This window comes from Bacillus rossius, chromosome 5, assembly GCF_032445375.1.
Source record: "Bacillus rossius redtenbacheri isolate Brsri chromosome 5, Brsri_v3, whole genome shotgun sequence".
Lineage (NCBI taxonomy): Eukaryota > Metazoa > Arthropoda > Insecta > Phasmatodea > Bacillidae > Bacillus > Bacillus rossius.
In genome coordinates, this window is record NC_086333.1 from 21,798,968 (window position 1) to 21,823,625 (window position 24,658).

The window sequence follows — 24,658 nt, forward strand, 5'->3', positions numbered from 1 at the left end:
TCCAAACATATTATAGAATCCGTTTCACAATACTATTTGTGCTTGACCAATAAAAGTACCTTCACATTATCAAAAAGATCAAATTACCACACCAGAACTTATGAATTCCATTTCCGTTTCGTTTAAAAATAATGAAAGAAGTATTAAGGCAGTAAATGTTGAAAGTTCGTGGCACCTGTATCCAGAGGTCGCCGCGCAGCAGCACGTCGCCCAGGGTGATGTCTCCCAGGATGGTGCCCCGGTCGTGCAGGTCGCGCATGGCCTGCAGCAGCTGGTACATCAGGAACAGAGGTCTGGTGTTGGCCGAGGCCAGCAGCGCCGGGCTGAAGGTCACGCAGTCCTGCGCCGTGTGCTCCGCGACCCAGGGGTGCACCAGCAGGAAGCTGCGCGGCGTCTCCACCGCGCACACCGCCGCCAGCACGTTGCAGGGGGCCTCGTGGCGACCCTCGCCCGCGGCCGCCCGCCCCGGGCCCACCAGGGGGCAGCCGTACACGCGCCGGATCACCTCTCTCATGGCCGCCGCACAGCTGACCAGGCCGACGGCCGGCCCGGGCTTCTCCTCCGTGGCCATCCAGCCGCCTGCGAGACCATCACACGCCCAGGTACTGTCAGCCGGCCGCACCGTGGCCGCCCCTGGTTCCAACCTCTTTTCCTTTTCCCATTGTTTCAATAGACAACCTCCAGGACATTGCTGGGACAGTTTCCTTTAACAGGTGTAGTATCTAGTGAATTACGATGGTCCATCTCTAGTGACATCATCGTCGACTAGAAGTAAAACAAATACCGTATCTACTCGCATAATGTCCGCAGTAATTTGGCTACATTTTTGACAAAAAAAAATGGGGTGCGGACATTATGAGATGAAGTCAGAAAAAAAATTTTTCCTCAAAATTTTACGTTTTTTGTAGAGTAAAAAAATTGTTCTCTCATAATTAGTTTACTTGCAGAGCGCTAGTGACTGGCGACCCTCCGCAGCGGATGTGAGAAATGTGACAGGTGACGAGATAATTGGGTGCCGGCGATTAGTGGAAGACGCCACTCTTTCTTTTTTCTTCTCTCACTCGCGTGTGCGCTCTTACGTTCAGAAGCCGCAGCCAGCCTACACAAAATAAACGCTTTGCGTGAAAAGATATTTTTTTAATCTTTCATTGAGATGGCCACTGACGGCACGGGGCAGATGTCTAATGTCTGCATTAGCCGGCGCCGGCGAACCTCCCTCCCTGTCCCTTGCCCACTGTGTGTATAAAAAAACTGTGCGCATGTACCCCCACCACTTCTCCGCTACCTCCCCTACTTTGTGACATAGTGTGAGTTGACGTGTACTGGCTTGTGCTATATATAAAACATCCCCTTGCAACTCGCGTGACGTCGCAGGCAGCTGCGCAGTGGAGTGCGAGTTTCTGAGTCCGGACGGTTTCACCACGCTACAAAACCCTCTCAGCGACCGCTCCGGAGAAATGAACAACTCAAGGTCAAAGCATTGTTGACAGCGTCAGTAAATTTCCATCCCGTTACTGTGCCTTTCAGGGGTGGCCAAGGTTGCTTCGTCTGGTGCGGACATTATGCGGATTTTAAAAAATTCCATTTCAAGTACTTAATAAGAAATGTGCTGACATTATGTGATGGCGGACATTATGCGATTAAATACGGTAAATAAAATAAACATGTATTAACATCTTAGATCCAGGAACATGTAACTTCCATAGTGTTGTAGCTTATAAGACTGAATTGTATCTATTCAGACATGTTGAAGTGTATTTCACAATAAAATAAGGAAATAAAGGTAGTATTTATCATTGATATTTTCATTACCAATAACAATGAGCAACAGTTATTGCTGAAATTGATCAATTTAAAAACCAGCATATTACATATTGCATGATAAATCAGTGTGTTTACAATGTTAACTACAATTTAAAAAAATATTTTATAAGGCTATTATAATGTAACAGGAAAATGCTCCCTTGTTTGCTTAAAGTCATAACTCTGATATAGTGTTGAAAAGGCTCATGATAAGTCCAACACCAACGCAGTGATAGGTGTGTTCCATCTACAGGCAGCACTACCCTGCCTAGATAGAAATGCCTCTTCATTTTATGTGCAAAGTTGAGTTTTTTCAACTTCACTATATACAATTTGGAAACTAACCAAGTTAAATTCTACATATGGCATGAGGAAGAAGCTCAAAGATGATTCTATGAAATAGGTTCCCTTGTCCTACTGAATCTCAAAAGTATAAAAAATGAAGAAAAAAATTGTGATTTCCTATTTAGATAACTCTGCTGATCAACAAAAAAGTTTCATGACAGCTTCATACACTCAATGATGAAGTATGCATGGATACAAAGCATAACTCATAAGTTTCTCATAACTGAACACAGTCAAAATTAAGGGGATAGTGATCATTCGGTAGGATACACACATCACTCAGGCTCTGAAGTCAGGACTAATTTATGTTCCTGAACAGTAAGTCTACCTTTTAAAACATACAAAGAAAACAAGTACAAGGAAGCCTTACAGAGTGCCTGAAATTTGCCATGGAGACATAAACCATCTGAAAACTTTATCAGCTGAACCATTTGAAAGCTTTATAAGCATATATGTGGCTTCTCAGGCTTACCTCAAGAACTGGCCACTATTTTTAAGTTTTGCACTCCTACGTTTGATATCGTCGGATATCAACCTGAATATAAACACTCTACTCATCTAGGTCGTTAAATATATGTTCCACATACTGAGATGCCTAGCTAAATACACCAGAAATGCTCGATACAGCACAGTGTCACTTTTATGGTCCAAAATGGACTTAGGCCATTTTAGAAGCTTTTTTACTTAAGTCACCGTTCAATTAACCTTAACAATACTGACGTGGTGACGTCATTATCAAAATGAATTTCAACAATGTAAACTTACAAAATTTCATGAACCAAAAAGATTTATGACAATTACAAATATAAAATTTTTATTTTTGGCATATTTGGTATAAAATTTCTAATTAAGCTTATGCCAAACTTAAACATAGCTATTGTGCATGAACGTGGCCATACTAAAAATGCATATCACTGCAAAACCAACATCTACCAGTTCTATTTTTATGTTATAAGTTCTGGATCAACACACTTAAAACTTTATTATTTTTTAGTAAAATATGAAGTAGTCAGTAACACTCTATTTTTGGATGTCTCTGTGCTCTACCCCGCACAGTATAGCAAATTAAATCTTACTTTCTAGACAAAACTTTGCTTGTTGCATAAGTTACCTTTTTCTTGCATGCATGCTAAGCACAAAAAAAACTGAAAAATACTTTCACAAGAGCAGTGAAATAAATAAAAAAAAATTTAATTTTTAATTTTCAAAAATAATTTTGCAGGTGTATTGAAAAAAAAACTGTGAATAAAGAAAGGGACATGAATTTTATAACAGCTGCTGTTAAGGAACACCTACAGTTTCAAAATTCTAAGCAAAATGTCTGAATATATAAAAAAATTTCAATACCTTCTCATGAAAAAATTAATTTTTTGACTTATAATAATGTACTTCCAGACTACAAAATTTATGGAATTTGGTATTGTAAATCTTTTAGAAATCCGTGAGGTCTACACATATGACTTTAAAAGAGCATTTTTTTTAACAAAAGCCATTTACGGCCAACACACACGAAGGTGACATGTTAGCTTGCGTCGAACTTGGATAATGCACGAGAAGACATTTTCAAAACTTTGAATTTTTTTTATATTGTTATAACTTTATAAAAAAAACTTAATTACAGAAGATCTTAAGAGTATCTTATTTTTTAAAAAAATATGTTCTGAAAATGGCCATTTTAGAAAAATGTGCATGTTACTCATTGTATAAAAAAAGATACACTGCATTAATAAACAATTAAAAGGTTTTTCATAAAAATATTGGTTAGGCAATTCCTAATGTATCACTAAGTTACATTCAAAGCTAATGCTTACAGGCCTCAGCCCAACAGTCTAAGTGAATATTAAGCTCAGAAAAGAGCAATACGAACTTGCTACAAACAATGTAGATTGTGAGGAAGCACTGATTGGGTGGATAAGTGGAATTCATCACTACATTCCCAGTTTTGGCGGTGATGGATGTGGTGATGTTCATTGTGACACTTCCTTTCGACAAAAAGTTTTACAGTTGGCATGCTGAGTGGTGCACCATAATCAAAATTCCTTTCTGCAGAAAGTACTTCCATTAAGAATTATGCAGTAGCTGTAGCAAAAATTACTTAAGAATGGTCAGTTATAAGTACAAAGATATAGAAATGATTATATAATATGCAATATCTTGATATATATTTTTTTTAATTTTTTTTTTAATTCTTTGCAATATCTGGATACTTACTGAGATATTTTTTGAAAGCCTCTTTCCATAAGTTTTTGTGGTTTGTCTGCGAGACATAATGCAATACTTGGGCAAAAGACAGATCAGGTTCACACTTTGATGGTACAGGTCTCGCTCTCGGGAGGGGAATAACCTTCTTCTGCCCTTTCACCCAAACCTGCAGAAAAAACCCACACAATTAATTAATATGTTGAAATTTAGATTCATTTGAGAACATTAGAAATCAGTGGGAGAAATTAAGAAAACTTATTTTATTTGCATCTACAGTAAATACTGCGTTATTTGCTGAAGAAACATTTAATACCACAAAAAAATTGATTAGAAGATAGATGTTTACATTAATGTATCACTTGTGGCACAAATGACTTTACTGCATTTGTCTACTGTCTTCCTTAATATTGAAAAACAATAAAATAAACCAGTATCAGCAATTGGCTAGTAAAAAAATAGAAATAATATTGGAATTCTTTAAAATATTATTTTTTAGCACTATATGTATTATTATATTTTGTTGATTATTTGCTTTTTGGTGTAAAAATGATAATTATTTATTTTATTTTCCTTTATTTGAAGGTTTGGTAAATAATGTAACGATTTTAGTACAATCACAAGCATGTTTTACATTGTAAGAATTCCCTTTTCCAGTTTTACTGTAATTGGTTATTTTGAAGAGGTCTGCAACAAAATAATTTTCAAACTTAAAACATAAGTAGTTTAAGAAAACATATTAGAAGGATTTTTATTTTCTAGCATTTAACACCACTTTATTATGATTCCATGTAAGTCTAGTAGCTGTGAAATACTTTGAAGTCAAGGAAAATTGTGTGGTATGCTGAATTAAATACTACTGAATATTGATTAAAAATTATTAAAGTAGTTGTTAATCAGTTAACTTTTATAGAGATTTTAAGAACCTCACTATTTTCCTGGTCTTCATCGCTATCCCCACTACCATGATTTTTCACAAATCAGTTGGAATTCAAAAACTACCTTTTGCAGGATAATCAAGTTACACTACACATTAGTAATAATCAAAAACATCATTTTCAGAATTTTTTTTAAATGATCCATGACTTTAAAAATTTGCAATAATTTACATAGCACATGGTTTACAACATAAATACAATAAATTCAACCAAACAAAATTTCTTATGACAGAAAAGAGGTATCCACATTTGAAACAGTCCAATATTTGATACAGCACGATGAAATAACACTATAACTTATTATGAATCCTACAAAAATGTGCAGCAATGTTACCAACTAACTCGCAGGGCAGTTTGTGGGGATAAGATGCTGTACTAAGCAGGAGCTAAATGCTTTACTGAACCTTTGACTTTGCTTGATACTTCTGGAAGAGACTAGCCTCATACCTTATGCAGTGATATCGGGGCCATTAAAGACGAGTGATGAGATGAGAATGGACCACTGAAAGAATGAATGGGTGGGAGACACACAAGTATTCCAGTGGCTCATGGCAGCATTGCAGTTTCCCAATTGCAAAAAAAAATTCTGGTTCGATTCACCAAAAATTGAACATGGATTGCCATGGTGGAAGGTAAACAACCAGAGCCCTCACTGACTGTGGCTCCTTACGCAGTATACTTTTTGGACGAGCGTATTGGTGTTTTAGATCTGTAGTAAAAAAATAACAATCAAGCACGACTCTCTGTGAATAGAGTTCTCTGCTGCTCTGCACTGTCAACTTCGACTGCGTGTCTTCTCGGCTGCCAGGGGAGTACACAGAAGGAATCGTAAAAATCTACGAAAATCTACCATCCCTTCCAACAACAGGAAATAATTCGAAAGAAAACTGCAGGCAAAGTAGTTCCAACCCCCCACCCCCACCCCAAAAATGAAATTAAGTGCACGCTCCTGCCGGTTGCCCCTCTACCCAAGCACCCATAGGAGGGGAAAGATCACAGAAGCAAAACAAAAGCAGTAATTTTTTATTTGTTAACAGTAAATTTTGGAAGTAGCTTTTCAACCTAAATACGAATTTCTGGACTAAATGGTGCTTTTGGATATGAACTACCAGTTTTGCTTATTCTTTCTCTGAAAACAGGATTTTTCAATAATACTGCATTCTAAAAACTCAAAGTAAAGAAGGTTAAGTCCAAGAAAATTGTGGGGTTGAATTTATTAAAAAAGACAAAATATAGAAAAATAAATGAAAACAATAATTAAATCATAAAACAAATTTTAAAACAGTGTTTTAAATTTTTTCCCCAATTATGTACTTATTTACTCATTTTTAATTCACTATGCCAAACAATTTTCCAGACTTCAAAGCCCTTGACAAATATAGAGTTTTATGCAACATTTTAAATAAAATACAAAGTAAAAAAATGAGACCCTTCACAAAAACTAATAGAAAAATTATTTTAGGAATGCAAACATTATCTAAAATTATTACTAACCAGTTGGTAATAATAATTACAACTCACTATTTTATTCTTCAAAGTATACAAAACAATCCCGCAAAAGTAATTTATAGACTTCATTTTTTACAGGAAAAACTTCACTACTTATACCACAATGCTACTGTACTTATAGTACTTCTATTTCATAGAAGATAAAAATTTTTTATTGATTCACCTCTTTTCAATTGAGCTACCTTCAAAAATTACCTTGAAAACTTATAAAGAATAGTACGCTCTCCACCCAAGATATAAAATAAATACATACTAAAAAGTGTGTGCCTCCTACATGTTTGGCAGAGGTGATGCAGCATCTAATCAAACAAAAAACTGCTCCAACTGTATATCACTAGATTTACAGTACGTTTTAGGCCTGCTTCAATTCTAATTGCTTAGAACCCTAAATGGCAGTGTGTTCAAACAATTATCAGAAAAATTAAATACTAAAATACAAAAAACCTTAGATATAGGATAAGAAAACCACAAAAAGTATATTTCTAGCATATTTCTCAGAAGAAACATGTTTCAATATTCTTACAAATTTTTGAGATATTAAAGAATGAAGATTCTGAGCATTGAACAAGAAGTATCACTAATTAAGAAAAGTAAGAAAGGTTTAATATATTAGAAAAATAAAAATAAAATTTAGCTAGGACTACATTATTTTTTTGTTCCACAATTTTCATTACAATTTTTATAATGTTCACTCATTCACTTATGACTAGTGTAGACTGCTTAAACTCTTGGATCTTAATGTACTTCATTATTGCTGGACATAATGTTATATCGTGAGGTGATGCAGTGCCTGCTGACACAACACTCAAGGACTTTATGTCACATAATTTGGTGATGCAGCACACAGCTAACAAGACACTCAAAAACATGATGTGACATCATGTGGTGATGCAGTTCTCAGCTGTTATGATACTCAAGGACTTAATGTGACATAATGTGTTGATGCAGCGCACAGGTTATAAGAACTCAAGAACTTGATGTGAATCATGCAGTGATGCAGCACTCAGCCTGCAAGATACTAAAAGGACTTGATGTGAATCATGTGTTGCTGCAGCACACAGGTAACACAAAACACAAGAACTTGATGTGACATCATGTGGCGATGGAGTTCTGAGCTGTTATGACATGCAGAACTTGATGCGAATCATGCAGTGATGCAGCGCTCAGCTGGCACGACCTTCAAGAACTTGCTCATGGACCATGGAGGTGACAACATGCTTAAGTAATACCGAAAAAATTCCAAAAAATATTTTAAAAAAAGCATACTACAAATGTTTAGTTACTTAATTGTTTTCGGTACTCGGTTCGATTTCCGGCGAAAGTAAACCAGTAATTTATTAATGTATTAAAAAAAATCTCAATAAAAAGTAATAAAAATGTCTTACACCACACCCATCATTTTGAATTATGTAACCACTGTATCAATTATCGTTCATAAGTGCCTATGCATCCATAGTAAGATGAATACTATATACATAGTTGACAGCTATTTTCCACACACATATACGGCACGTCAAACCGCCGTCACTTAATAAAATGTTCCATAACTCCTTAGCGAATTAAAAATTTTAAAAGTGTTATTTTTAAAATGGCAAGCCCTGATTGGCCAGTGGACATAGGTGCCACTGCACCTAATGCAACAATCACTGCATCGCACCATTACTAACACGTAAACATTGTTTGTAATTTCACTATATTCAAAAACATTAATTTTTGTGTAGTTCATGTTCACAACAATAATTCAAATAAATAGTTTATATACTGTTTCATTGTGCCTTAGAGAGGTCACGTCAATATACCTCGTAACTATTGTTGGACTGCATAAGGTATGATGACTAAAGAGTGTTTGTTGTTATGGCCAGTATCTATACTGTAGCCAGCAGAATCATAACACAGTAAAAAAAAAGTATGTTTATAAGTAATAATATAACATCTGTTTCCTTGTTTTGGTACAACACTTAAATAGTTGCCATAGAATTACACACACAGTTAATTACAGTTGCTTTAACAGTAAGTCCATTTAGTTAATATGAAGAGGTACTTCATCTGCCTTCCTTCCCCTCTTCCCTTCCTCTCCTGACGTCATGCCTTGACGACCCCCCCCCCCTTTTTTTTCACTACTTCCCCAACAGGCATCTCTAAACATGTGCGGAGGGGAGATTGTGTTAGTTTTTATCTTCTGCTGCTACAGGCCGGTCTTCACTTCTACTCGCCGATGTGCTAGACTAAGTTCTTTGCTTAATCTGATGAGGGTGTTTTGTTTGGAACACCAAGCCGGGCGTAGCAAGGTATGTGGGTATGTTCTTTTTTGTTTTTTTGATTGTGTGCATAGTGGTCGCACATTAACTTTACTTCCTCATGTTCCCTTCCCTTTGTTCTCAATTACGTTTCGGCCACCAAGTTTCTAAATTATGGTTCGGTATAGACGTTTTGTGTGCATTGTGGCACTGTACTTTACTGTACTTTACGAACACCCGAGAGGCCATGCCGGGTCAGGTGAGTTTTATGTGCCTTTTCATAACTTTGTGGTTAATGCTTTTCCTTTTTTGAAGGTTATGGGCCTTTCGTATGTATTTCATGTTTCGTATTATCGAGTCATTTGCCCGGTCTTAAATTCAAAGCGCCAGTTGTCTGGCTATCTGCTCTATTTGCCTTATAGGTGAGTCATGTTAACTCACCTCACTAGTCTCTTTGACAGTTGCCTTTGCAACTCGTACCCTTAACAGTGTTCATAAGCTTTTCCCGCGAGCTGAAACCAATGGTAGGAACTTATGTAAATTAATCTTTTATGATCCCTGCATTTTACGACTGTACATGTACCTGTTCGTCGTTCCTTATATCGAAATTGCTTCTAGTGCTTGCCCTATAATATTGCATAAATTTGAAGATTCATGCACAAGATTTATGGGGCTATTGTGCAATTTTATGTACCTTGTAACATATTCTAGTCAACTGCATATAAGGCACAGTAATATGCATCGCTCATGTTTGTATTATTGTATACCACTTTCGTATTTATTTTCTTTGTGGGTACTTTAAGAGTATCCTAGAGTAATTCCTTAAGATTTATCACTTAATCTTTATCTACTTATTTTTGTTTTCTGCAATACTAATCATAGTAACCCATTGTCTGTTTGTATCACTATTTACAGGATGCATGTTATGAAATGATTGGAATAAATTTATCCTTAGAGTTTGTGTTGATAATCTGTTTTAGCTTTTGTTCACCCATCAAGCTCTCACAGGACCACACTCTGTGTTCCCATGGTAGAATGGACTCTTTCTTTGTTCTACTTATTTTTTTGTGAATTTGTGCTGCGCTCGTTGACAAGTTATTGGGGATTGGTCCCCATTAGGCTGCACATAGTAATGTTAGAATTTTTTGAGTATAAACAGTTTATAACCTGTGATTTTTGAGTCTATGTAGTTGTTAAGTAGTTTTTTTAATCATTTTCAGATAAGTTTGTCAAACATTGGTATGATGTGAATAAAAGTAAATTTAATGTAATTATTTGTGGTTTTATTTTTTTTTAATTTATAGATGGACTAGATTTTTAATTAATGAATCTATATTAACAATAATGTTCATGTATCAGGTAAACAAATTAATATGCATATTGTTTTAGATTTTTTTAGCATTTTAATAGTTTTGGTTCTTTATTTTCTTGTTGGCATAATTTTATCACTATTTGTATTTTACATTTATTTAGTAAATTTATTTATAGGTCTTTAGATTATAATTTTATTTTTTTGTAATTTATTTTTAATCTTATTAAAAGAGAATTGGGAGGCTGTTTACTTGTGAGAAATGTACAGAAAATTGAATATGTTTCTAGAAGTTTCTGCTTGAAACTTGAGTCTTCTTTCCTTGCGGAGAGAGGGGCGTGATGAATGAAACGGGGAATGAGTGACGTATTGCTAGCGAGGTACGCAGGTGGGCAGTCATGTCTGTGCTGAGAAGCCGCAGACAAAAGACTGAACCACACGTGACTGTTTCACAAATTATTTTGTCACCTTTTGTTAAAACATAAACACTATAGTGCTGAACTGGCACGGCAACTGTTTAGCTGTGGTATGCGAGTGAAGTGCAAGAAATGCACTCGTGTAAAGTCTGCCCAAGACGACCCTGAAAGTAGCGGAAATATGTTTATATTTATTTTGCGGTGATAACTTGTGCAGGCATTTAAACATGAAAACTACTTCGGGAAACGGGCGTACCAGCGATATCATTGTGGTGTGTAATGACTGGAAGAAAAGTAACTGTGTCGACGATTCCGTGCACCTGAGGGCGTAAGTGGATCTGCTGTGCCAATCAACACATCACTGGGCTCATTGCTGTCCAACTCCAAGGTTACTGGCATACGTCTTGGGAGACATGTTTTCTTTACGAGGGACCTGAAGAACTCAACTAAGTAGACCTGTCCTAGGTGTGTCATGGTTTAAAACCAGACACAATCAGCTGAAGCGGTTTTCCGCTGTATTGCAACAGTGCACGAGTTGGAAACAGATTTTGATAGAAGGGAAACAGTTACATTTTCTGGACGTGAAACAAGGAGCAACTTTGTTGTCTGTAGACTTTTGGCCAAAAACTTACCATGCAAAAAAAAGAAAACCGCCCCTTCTCGAAAGAGGGTCATTCCAAATCAAATCATCCAGAGAAAATCACATTTTGCATCCCAACCACTCAGATTTTCTTTATTATTTATTTACAGCATCTATGGACAAATATATGAATGCATATATTTTATTTATACCTACTCAATTCAATTTAGTATTTTTTTTTGTATAAATGTATTAAAAATAGTGCATTTTAAGTCAATCTTTTATTTGTGGCTCAAGGTGAAAAACTCATTTTTCAGTAAAAATCTAGTTGTGAAGTTATTATTTAATATTAAGTCATGAACTCACAATTCTCACTTAGAATTTCACTAGGATTCCCAAAATCATGTTAAAACTTATTTTCACTCTTCAGAGTTCGTGCTCCTGAAATTTTTATTCGCGCAGTCTTTTCCTATTCTTTTATCTGGCTGATCCTATGAGGCTGAAACAGATCTCATTTGAAAGATGATGAAAAGTAATGTAATAATATATAATAAAAGTTATGGGTATTTGATGTTATCATTCAATAAAAAGGAAAAAAAAATTTTAATGCCAAGTGGCATGTTAGCGGCAGGGTATGTTGATTTTAATCAGCATGATTTAAATCGTGATTTTAATCATGATTTAAATCATGTGATTTTTTTTTTTAAGTCAGTGAATAAAATCAATTTATAATATGATAGTATGAACGTTAATATTTCCTATACTGTATTGTTTAAACCAAGTAATCATGCCTACTTACATAAAAATTGACTGCTGCAAAGACAGAATGAAAATTGAATAGTACTTAATTTCTTCTACAATGTATTTATAGTTATTTTGAAACACTTGTTAAATATAGGTGGGTGGAATGTACCTCTAAATGCCACCTCATTTTCTCTCTTCTCTCCTCCACCTCATGTGTGTGTTGTGTGTGTGTCATATCTCCTTGGCAACAGGTTTGTCTTCCAACAATGTCAAATGCTATTTTTAGAACTGTAGGAAGGAATTTTTCAGTTCTTTGGTATGTCTGGTTTGGTTCAGTCAACATTAATAAATCGACTGGGTACAGAATAAACTGCAAAACTTGTATTTTTGTTTAAAATTTTTAATAAGTAATATTTTATGTAGAAGTTTTGCTTTGAATACTCTCGTATGTGTGCAATTCTGAGAAGAAAAATAAGGAAATTGTGGTTTTGGTTTAAATTACTTTATTTAGAACAATTGGACTATAAGACTATAAGGGATGACAGAAGTGACAAAGTTACATTTAAATATTATATATTTTCAATGATGTAGTTATTTTCTATAAGACATCTTTTTTTTGCTAATGTTAACTATGTTACTGTACTAAAAATTTTCATAAAGTGACATCATTAATGTTTCCTTAAAACATTATGCAATGTAAAATGTGGTTATTTAAAAGAAATAAAATTAGGTTAGTTGTCTTTACAAAATGAATTAATCTGTTATTAACTGTACTGTAGAGCAAAGTCAAGTCATGAAGACAGTCATGAAAATGAACTGTAAATTACACAGATTACAATTTTTTATATTTTAGTAAAAAAAATTGTATTTTAATCCAAAAAAAACAATTTTAATCCAAAAAATCTGATTTTTTTTGATTTTTTAAAAAAAATCAGGATTTTTTCATACCCTGGTTAGCGGTAAATCGTTATCAATGACAATGTAATAGTTAGAAAAATTACATTAATTTTATTATTTAAAAGTAACAAATAGCTTGTACACTTTAAAAATAGTTAAGCTTCATCTACTTTGAATTTAGCATTTAATTAATAGATAATCATGTTAAGGGAGGGGATTGACTTACAGCAGCAGGGCAGAGACAAGAGACAACATGAAAGCTACATGTCTGTACAGGCAGCCCGTTAGCCAGCCTCTTACTTCAGTTAGCTCTCACACACTGTTGTGATAAGAGCACTATAGCACTAGCAGTTCATCGTTAGTTCATTGTGAAAGAGTATAAGAATTGTGAAATGTAGTTTTTTTCAAATAGTTTTTTTTAATTATAAATAAATTTATACATAAAAGAAAACAGTGAGTTTTGGGCCAAGCAAACTGTGCAGTGAGTAGTTACAGTAATCTGATTTTGCATTTTAAAACCAACTGACGTCGACCAGAGCTACGCCCTCCCTAAGCCCGATGTGCCTCATGTCTCGCCTGGCCCCTCCTCCCCCATCTCCTCTCGGTTTCAAACCTCCCGCCATCAGGAACCAGTGTGTGTGTACATGTGTTTGCGCGCCCTGCAAGAGGCGAGTGGAGTCTGTGCCACACACTCCTAAAGTAATATTTTAATTAACATAATTTGTAATTTTACTTATGTAATAATAACCCCTAGTGTTTCGTTTTCTTTCAGCGTAAGTAAGGACGGAGTAGCGCCCTATGCGGCCGTTGCCAGAACTAGCCCTGGCACGGGCATCTCTCATTTAAACTTAAACAAATATTAAACAGCTTTTTAATTAATGTTTTATCAGGGTAACATGTATTATTTTTAGGTAACTAGTTGTAAAGGGTTTGTTCTTTTATGTGTTCTCTTACACAGTATTCGGCAACTAACGGTAAAGAGGAAGATTTCTGCCACCATGACACCCTGGCAAAACCCCAGTCTCTCTCGATCACCATCTGGAGTAGGACGTAGCCGCTACACCTCGTGGACTTCAACTGTTGCATCTCTGATCCGTTAACATTCATCTGGTATTAATTAATTCTTAAACATTTTATTTTGATTTGGGGCCTACTCCGGGAGGTAGACTGTTTTAATAATAATTTAAATGCCTAGGCGGACATTTCGAACCAGACGACGATTATAACTACTAGGCCAGGACTGGGGTGTCCTGGCCTGCCGTTGGCACTTTGTGACTGTGATACTGCGAGACGCGAGGGTGATTCAAGTGAAAAATGTAGAGTCAATAAAACCTGTTCAAATTGTGACACGTGTTCTTCTCTACATCGAGGCTGAGGCGTGTGGGCCTCCTGGAAAGTCCAGACCACCATCCTTCGGTAAGATTACAGTGTGCCCGACGCTTAGAGCAAGCTGGCAGGTTAGATTTTGTTGTATAGTGGGTTGCGAGCCTCGTCGCACTTGGGCTACGTCATGGTCCTGAGTGGGGATAGCCGGGTCCACGTGCCCTTAAACCAAGTGGTAGCGCCCATATCCAGTAACACACATAACGCGTAGCTATTTCCGACCCCAGTGCAACAGCAGAACATTTTATGAGATTTTAGTAATATCAAGATAAATGGCAACTAGGTAATTTATGTAAGCTACTAAATGTAAAAATGAGTTCAGATGAAGAGTTGCCATTACTATTACCTAAAGAACAATGTAGTGGGGGCCTGATCAATGATTCTAATTGTCATACAAATGATTTTACAGTAAGAAAGAAAATCTGTTGGTTTCAAATTTACCAGATCAAGAACAAGAAATCCTTAATTGGTGGTTAGCAAGAACACTGAAACCTAATACTAATGTATGTTTACATCACTTTCTGCATTATATTTATATTATGAAAATTATGTACCGAAAAAAAAGTGTTATGACCCAAACAATGTCCAGCAAAAAAGTAATCACAGCAGGCTTAAAACCAACCGATTTCGATGAAATTTGCTAATAATTTAAAAAGCAAAAAAAGAAGTAGTATTAATAACTGGCAAAAAAATTCTGACAGCTCCGAAAAAAAAAATTACTCAATGACAATGACCAAGTAAGTGGTTGGGTCAGTTTCGTGAAGACAAAATCAGTGACAGTCCCCTTGACAGTAGCTTGCTAACGCCAGTAAAAACTAAAAAAAAAATTATTACACTGACCACAAAAGCTTTAGAAAAACATGATTTAGACCGAAGTATGGCAACATTAGGAGTTTCACAGATAAAAGTAAAATAGAAAATATTCAAAAGGACGCAAGGTTAAATATACAAAACAAAAAGGTACATTAAATTTAATGTAAAATTAAATCAAAGGTTACAGGTGTCTTGAGGCTACCAGATGAAGAGTTAGAGTCAGATTTTTCAAATTCATCAATTGAAGCTGTACCTACCATAGCACAAAAGGCACAATATTTTGACCACCTTGTTGATGCCATTAAAGAGAAGCTCATAACTCAAAGAGAGAAAATAATTCAAATTTTAACCCTTAACACACCAATCATGGCCGAGAACGAAGTGAGTGAATACGTGGTTAGAAAGACACACCAGTCTCATCAAAAAAGAGGCATATTGTCATGCCAGTCAAAAAAAGGTAATAAAGTTCTTCTTGATGTAAAAGAAAATGTTAAAGCTTTTTATGAAGATGACGAATTTAATAGGCATGACGACGAATTTAATAGGCTCATGCCAAGAATAAATTATAACGTTAGTACTACAATAAATGTCTAAATTCAAAAGTGTTGTATCGTGAGGAACTTTACTTAGCTTTTAAAAAAATGTACCCTAATACCAAAATTAGATTAAGTTTTTGTGAATTTAGTCCTAAGGGGTGTGTAACATTTAATCAAAGAGGAGTTCATTCAGTATGTGTTTGTTGCATTCATCAAAATACTGCACTACTTATAAGTCTGATAAATATCTGGATAAAATTAAATTGAAGGATTTAACTGCAATGTTAATGTTTGAAGATGTAAAAAGAGAATGCATGTTGATAATGTGTGATGCATGTCCTAATTTTTACCAATTGGATGACTTTGTTAAAACAACACTTAGAGATTAACATGATAAAAACCAAATAATATTCAAGCAATGGACAAATACTGATCGGAGCCAGCGACAAATAATGGTTCTACCACTGTCTGAGAACATTACACTTTTAAATAAAAAAACTTAAACACTGATACTTTATTCTTTCATATCAAAGTAACAATCTGATACATAAAAAAGAGGAAAGAAAAAGTATCTGAAAACAAAGTGTTTTGCTTTATGAATTTTTCCAAAAACTATGGATAAATCCATCAAGATGAAATTCAAAGTTATCATCAGTCTCATTTATCTTGTACACTACATCCAGCAGTAGTTATTACAGACACAATGAGAGCTTCTCTGTCTCACAGATGTTTTGTATCAGATTACACTAAATACTACGTAAACTTTGTTTATGAAGAACAAAGCAGACTTTGCAGTTACCTAAAAGCAAAACAACCAAAAGTAACAACGTTAGACAAAATCACAGATGGCTATGCTGCAAAATGTAAAAATTTGAAGAGTTTAGTTAATCTCAGTTTTCATGAAGCGAATTTTAGTCTAACAGCTTCCTGGACTTTTCACATCATGCAGACAGCATTGAAAATGTGCATGCGATGGTATAGGTGGCTCAGTTTTAAACAATCTGTTACAAGAACCAAACTTCAAAGACTGTATAAAGACCAAATTTGCACACCAGCAGAAACGTTCAAGTTTTGTAACAAACACATTTCAGAAACAATATTTGAATTCATTAATCTAGAATATGTAAAAAATGTAGAACCAAAAAATGACTCAGCACTTAAGTGAACAAAAAACTATTCATGGCACAAGGTCTTTCAATTTTTTTCCAACCGCTATCTAATATCGAAATAGCAGCAAAATGGATAAACAGTTACTTAAGATTTTTCCTTAAGGTATAGCTTTTTACAAGAACTAGAACTTTCAAATCTCCACCCAATTACCTAAAAAGGCTGTGTGTATGAAGATAAGAACTTCATTGGACTCATTTTGGAGCTTGAAGATGACAACAAAGATGTCTACATCAATTTCATGCACCCTCATTGGCCATCACAAACAATGTTTTTTTCTGGCTAGAACACAAAGAATAGGGTAACTGCTGGGTCCCTTTTACAAACAATATTTACTCCATATATATACCAGAATAAGTGCTGAAGTTAGATGAATGTTGTTCAGTCTTTCTAAAAAAAAATGTGTTAAAAACATTTATGCTGCCTGTGCCGAGGAAGAATTAAGTTTCATACCAACAAAGAACTACCTGTAAATATTGTAAATATGTACACCATAATTTTGCCATGTAATATTACAACGGTGAGCAAAAAATTTAATTACATTATCTTTAAGAACAACTATATTTTTTTTAGCAAACTTTAGCTAGCTACTCTTTACATAAATGTCACATAAAAATCCTAAAAAGTAGGTACCCTAAATAAAGTGAAAACTATGATTAGTAGTGTTAGTCTATTTGTGTGTACAAGCTATTTGTTACTTTTAAATAAAAAATTAATATAATTATTCTTAACTATTGCATTAATAACTATTTACCTATTATCAAATGACATCAAATACCCATTAATTTTAATTTATATTATAGTACTTTTTGCTCTTTCAAATGAGACCTTTTTCAACTTCATAGGATTGGCCATAAAAAAAAATAGGTAACAGTTTGCACAAATGAAAAAAAATTCAGGAGCACCAACTTTGAAGAGTGCAAAGGTTTAATATGAGTCTAATGTTATTTTCAACCTGATTTTTAGAATCCTGGTGTAATTTCAAGTAAGAATTGTAAGTTTTATGAATTAATATTAAACAACAACTGCACAACTAAATTTTTAATGAAAAATGCCTTTTTCACTTTGAGCCGCAAATAACAAAACAGCTACAAATGCATTATTTTTAAAAAATGTTGCACTCGCACCTACAACTGAAACGGGAAATCAACACAAACAAAAGGTCGTTCCAGTACGACCACGGCAGTGGTCCGCTCGTGCTGAAGAAAATAAAGTCACAAAAAATACGAAATAACAAGCAATCCAATTTATTAATCACAATGCATACAATGCATATAAGATGCACATAACAATTCGATTCCCGCGGGAATACAGGTTAAAACAATGGTGCAATAAATGGGGCAAGCTGACGACGCGTTTAACGTAGCACAATTATATCGGCCGCTAGACAACAACAAGAAAGAAAGAAAGAGACATACAATTACCGTTACAATTACCGTTACGACGCGGCTTGACAAGAAGTGTCCAAAGCCATCATGGCATGCCCATATACAGCCGCAGAAAAACACTGTTACATAAGCTACCGGTAGTACTCGGCGTGAGCAAAAGAAACTAAGGCAATGAATCCAATTAAGCACTGACCTGAAGGGTCCAAGAGAAATAACAAACATTACTAAACATGGCAAAAAAGAATAAGTGAAAGTGCAGCCACGACGCACAAGCAAGAACAAGAAATCATACTAATTACTGACAATTACAGACGTTAAGTTTCACAGCCGAGTACATACCAATGGGACGCCAACCCCAAGTGACAGTCCTCGTGTCAAACGACCGGAAGACTGCGGCAAATAGCCCGGGTGCCGAGATTATATAGGCCGGGAACAATACACGGCAGAGTGTGCTGGTGGCGCGGCGGGGAAGGGAGGAAGAGGGGGGGGGTAGGAAGGGGAAGTTGGAGAGGAAGGGGAAAGGAAGAGAGGGGAGGGGAAAGTAGGAGAGGAGAGGGGAAAGGAGGGGAAGGAACGCTAAGCAGTGCCCGCACTGCTTCAATGTATATAAAAAACTTAAGTCAATTTAGCAAAAATTAAATATACACATGGTTATATTTGTCCAGTGATGCTGTAAAAAAATTATAAAGAAAATCTGGGGGTTGGGTGTTAGACACCAGAATGATTTGACTTAGATTGACCCATGAAATGACTGTGTTAATGACTGTAAGCCACCGAGAATTTACGCCATACGTACGCATTTGAGTTAGAACTAGATCGAGAAACTGTTTCAATGAATGTTTTCAATTTATAAATTTTTTAGAATCTTATTTTAACACTATTTAAAGAGTAGTTATAAATTTTGTATCAGGCTAAATACTATTTTTTTTAAGGTATGTTAGTGTTTAAGCATTTAATTCTTAAGTTCAGAATTTATTCGCTATATTGTCATCACATATCTGATCATGCGCGTGAAATTGATCAGTAGAAAAAATTTCACTCAAATGTTGTTTATAGTAATAAACTTTTATGAAAAGTTAATTTTAAATTTTGTATTGTCACTGTGTTCAAAAAACAGAAACAATGTCTCAAATTATTTTATTTATATATTTAGTAATTTTGTGCCCTTTTTTTTGTAAGCCCTTAAAATTTTCAGGAGTAACGGATTAATTGAGTTTACAGACACCTGCATTAGGAAATAGCTATTTCATAGAAATAATTTTTTTTTTCTGTAATTTTGTGAAAGCTGTTCCCAGTAAGGTGTCTGATTTGCAGAGGTTTTACCCTGAGTGGGAAAGCCAGTGCAGTGCTTCACTTACGTACACAACTAGTTTTAACCCAAAATATCTGCTTTTTTGATATATTGTAGATTGTAGTGTTATATGCCACTATAAAGAATGTCAAATTGTGGTCAAGTTTATGGTTAAAAGTACATATAATGGACATAGTGTCTTGTAGTACGTCTAAGGTACTGATATAAAAACTAAATAGTGACAGTACGTGTGGTAGTGTCTGTATAAAAAACTAAATTTTACAATGCCTAAAACAAACAATTTTGGAACTTTTCTACATGTTTTGCATTTCTCAAATTAAAAATTAAATATTTGTAAATGAGTGCAGAAACTTGAGTGAGAACAGATAAAACATTCACTCATATGAAGAAAACAATGTAACATCTTGTAGGCAACTTGCAGCAGTAAGCAGTTATTCAATCATACCTTTATCAAGACCTTACTCCAAGATGCACCCAGATCTTCTCCTTGATTCATCCATGCTTGCACTTCCTCCGGACTGAGGCTTTCGTGTGGTGCAAACACTGGAACGGACTGTGTTTTCACAAGGGTACTAGAAACATTCAAAATAATTTATTTCTAAAAACACTCACAGAACAGTTAAAACATGGCATCCAATACCTACACTTATAAGGTTATAAGTAAGCAGGGTTGGTTGATTTAAATTACAATGTTTTAAACCATTTTTCCAACCAAGAGGTTTTTATAAAAAAAAAATATATAAATTTTTAAATGATGATAATAATGAAAAATGGTGTGAATTTTTACACCCATGATATTACACAAAGTGAACTTTTGATGAAAAGGGAGATATTGTTTTAGAATTTTATAAACAGTCCTTAAATAAAAGTAATGAGTAATGACGAAAAACAAAAAAAAATGACAATAGAGACTGAGCCTTGAGTGGATAAAACTTAGTTAAACTCTGGATTTCTGCTACAAAACAGGATATTTAATGGTATGAATAAATGTCTGCATTACTACGTATATAAAGATTTGCCTGCTTACTTTAGTTAAACTGCAGACTATTTCTTCCACCAACCTCAAACTATCTTTGTAAATGTTTCAATGTCCCTGCTGGCTATCCTATTGAAAGGTCACAAGTTTTATTCCAGTCAGCCTAAAAATTGTCATGCAAGATAAACTCACATTACATACAAGTTATCTAACAATTTAACTACTCTGAATAATATATTTAATAATTAAAACTTCTAACTTTAAGAAAGCTTAAAACAATAATTTTTATATATATATATACATACACACACACACACACACACACACACACACACACTAGCTGCCCGACCTGGCTTCGCACGGCTATACTAATGGAAAAAAATTAGGCCACATCTCCCATTTACAGTAATGGTAAATTAAAAAAAATCAGTGAAAATTTATTACAATGCTGTATTAATGTACCGGAGAGAAAATGAATAGCACAGATGGTTTCCCGACTCGTGCACGCAACGTACAACTGATGTACCCGTACTTCGCTGCAGCAGTCTACAGGCAGATCACTCTTGCGCCGCTCATTATACATGCCCCTCCTTGTGGGTACGCCACTGCCGCGCGATGCCCGTTGCCATGGAGACGCCGAAGGCATGAACAATGCAAAATCCTGTTCTCATGCAGACAAAGTACCCACTGTTGCCTGGTTTTAACCACTCATGGGATCTAATTTTCGGAAAATGTAATCCTGCGTAACATAAGGTACATTACTGTGAAGTTTCAAGTCTGTAAAATATATATACTTGAAAAAAAGGGCAATTTTTGATATTTAAAGTACCCGCCAAAATTTCAACAGTGATGAGGACTGCACTAACAATGAAATGGTCGTTGCCATAGAGACGAATGAAGCATCAACAAAGCAACAGCCGTTGCCATGGTGACTTCCTACCAAAAACTGGAAATGTTGATATATTACGCCCCCGAAACTCCCCTTGGGATCGGATTTCCGCAGAATCCGTTCTTAGTGAGCGTCTACATCACAAAATGAGTAACTATGCTAAATTTCAAGTCAATCGGGTGTATAGTTTTAGATATCTCGTGATGAGTGAGTCAGTGAGTGGTATTTTATCCCCTTGGGGGTAGAATTAATCAAAATCCTTTCTTAGCAGGTGCCTACGTCATAACATCTACCTGCATGCCAAATTTCATCCCGATCCGTCCAGTGGTTTGAGCTGTGCGTTGATAGATCACTATGTCAGTCAGTCACCTTTGAGTTATATATATTTAGATATTAAACACGGACACACACACACACACACAAAAGTAATTTTGTAAGTACATATGTTTAATTTACCAGTCAACCTCATTTACATATTTTTACAGTCCAATAAAATACCAATGACTATGTGGGAACCTCTTGTGGATTGTGTGCACCTATTGGTTCACGTGATCCTCCTGACATCTTGGCACAAGTGGCATTGAGTCTCCGACACTCCTGTCCAAGGTAGGTAGTTCACAAATATGAACTTATTGTTCCAAGCCTGTAGTAAGACAATGTAAGCAGAAAAAAGCAGAGAAAAGAATACACTCATCCTTCTGGACATACCCCAATACTCACATTGGCAAGCCTTCTTTCAACAGACGAGAAAGGCAAACGCCCGATCGTGCATCTTCGGTTTTTTTTGTTTATTGTAAATAAATATATAACTCATGATAACTAATGGTCAATTATGTTATGTTAGCTACATTATAAATACTTTAAAACATTGTGGACGGTTGATTTGGTTAGGATCGCTACATTAAAAATACTGTGAAATCATGTAAACGGTTTCCTAGCGCTGGATAGCTACATATTAAAAAGTTATTTTCTAAGCAACCATAAAATGATTTTACAGTTTTTTTAATGTAGCTATACTTACCTAATATAAACAACCATCCACAATGTTTTAAAGTATTTATAATTACTTCTTGCTAATTTTAAGAAAAGAAGGCTTGCCAACGTGAGTATTCGGGTATGTCCAGAAGGATGAGTGAATCGTAGGCTTCCCACTGAACGCCGCATGAGTGCACAGGATGAAAATTAAAAAATTCCATATCTCCTAAAGTATTTGGAATTTCTGATCTCTGCCGGGTTTAAAAGAGGAAGTTAAAGAGCACAGAATAAAGGTATTTTCGGAATTTTTTATTTTTTTTTAACAAATATTGCCCAAATATGAAAATTAAAAAATTTGATATCTCCTTAAGTATTTGGAATTTCTTATCTCCGCAGGCTGTAATGAAAAGAGGACGTAAAAGAGCATATAATGAAAGTTATTTCAGATTTTTAAAAAAAAAATTGACGCTAATCCATACACTACATATTTACCATACATTTTAAACATATAAATAATATACTTGAAAATTGTTGTTCAAAAACAGTAAATGCTTGCAAAAAATATAGCCTTTATCTATTTTACTGCAGGATAAGGATTTCTTAATTCCAGGTGATAGTAACCAAGGTGAAATGTTGGTTAAATTAGATTAGCAACATCTAAAAAAAATCTAAACTTGTTAAAATGTATAAATTCTTGCATAATCATATATTCTAATCATCTGGATTCTGAAAAACTCAAAAGTTGTTTAGGGCCTGAAGTAGGGAAAAATTGTGAAGCCATACAAATTAGGAACAAGTAAATATTGAAAGAACATTATTAAAAAGCTAGTAATAAAAATTTATAGTGATTATAACAATTATCACTTCAATATTTTCTTGTTTCAAAGGGTTTCACCTCACAATTTCCTTGCAATCTATATTGACCTCAACACTAGCATGTATTTCAGTGGTAATTAAAAACACCTGATTATAGAATAATGTTAAAAATACTATATTTGGATTTATCTTATCGTGGTAAAGCTGCTCTCGTCAACAATTAACAAAACTTTAATTCTACATTGAAACAAAACACATTTCCAAATTAGAGTAAACAAGTATAATTAAGAAACTAGGGCATGAAATGTATGGTACTGCTATATGTTGAGTAGATTTAACTGAAGAGGAAATTTTGAAGATAAATAAATGTTATTTTACAGCTAACTACAATGGTCAATACTAATACATCATTCCGATTGAATGTCAATGTCCTTACTTTAACCACAAACGCTGAACCACAACAACCACCCTGTCTTTTCTTGATGTCCGTTTTATGTATGCAATAGGAATTTTAAGCTCTTTTGAAACTTCTGTAACAGCATCCATCATTTTAAGCAAAACAATCAAAAGTAACGTAAAACGTAATGCGTTATAAAAACATCATGACCCAACAACACAACTCAGTTTACTCGAACATTCCTTAATCTTTATCATTCATATTAAAAACTGTATAAAATTTTACATTCTAAAAACATTTGAATTGATCCATCTGCAGACGAACATTCAGCCAGCTGAAACAGCTGATTATAAACAGTTTTCAGAAAACCAACAAACTAAAAACTAAATACCATCTTTAGCAAATTAAAATCAATAACATGACATTTATTCCTCCAATAATAAATACACCTTTAGCAACCTAATATAATATTTTTACTTAAACATTTTTATTTGCTGTAAAATTACATTGGTAATTAATTTACAATAAAATAATATAGTACGTCCAAAGTAGGGATGGGTAGTTCGCGAACTACCAGTTCATTTTGAACTGTTCTGACGAGCGAACTAGGTGACTAGTTCGCTGTTACCAAAAACAATCGTTCTTTCGTTCTTTCGTTCTTTGCGTGTTTCTCTTCTCCTACTCTGTTTGGTCCTTACTGCGCATGCGCGAAAGATCCCTAGGTGACTAGTTCGCTCGTTCGCTGTTACCAAAAACAATCGTTCTTTCGTTCTTTGCGTGTTTCTCGTCTCCTTCTCTGTTTGGTCCTTACTGCGCATGCGCGAAAGATTCCCCCCCCCCCCCCCCCCTCACCAATCAAGTCAGCCAATATGCCACGTCTTTCTTTCTTCCTTTCTTCCCTCTCTTACGTTTGTTCTTTATTTGGTCTCATCCCCCCCCCCCCTTTTTTTATATTTCCCCATCGCTTCTTCAGTTCCAAGTACTGATCTGAACTACGAAGACCGAAGAGAAAGGGAGTACATATACACA

General features: G+C 35.0%; 1 protein-coding gene across 1 annotated transcript in view; it reads right to left on the minus strand.

The window, feature by feature from the left end:
- The window catches only part of LOC134531630 (WD repeat-containing protein 81), a 203,950-nt gene extending 179,496 nt beyond the window's left edge, over window positions 1–24,454 (minus strand). Inside the window, exons 1-4 of the mRNA XM_063367388.1 lie at window positions 23,669–24,454; window positions 20,022–20,148; window positions 4,360–4,516; window positions 176–579 (exon numbers count right to left, since the gene is read on the minus strand). Coding sequence (XP_063223458.1) covers window positions 176–579; window positions 4,360–4,516; window positions 20,022–20,148; window positions 23,669–23,781 — 801 coding nt within the window. The 5' untranslated portion in view covers window positions 23,782–24,454. The remainder of the gene's footprint in view (window positions 1–175; window positions 580–4,359; window positions 4,517–20,021; window positions 20,149–23,668) is intronic.
- Window positions 24,455–24,658: the final 204 nt, after the last annotated feature.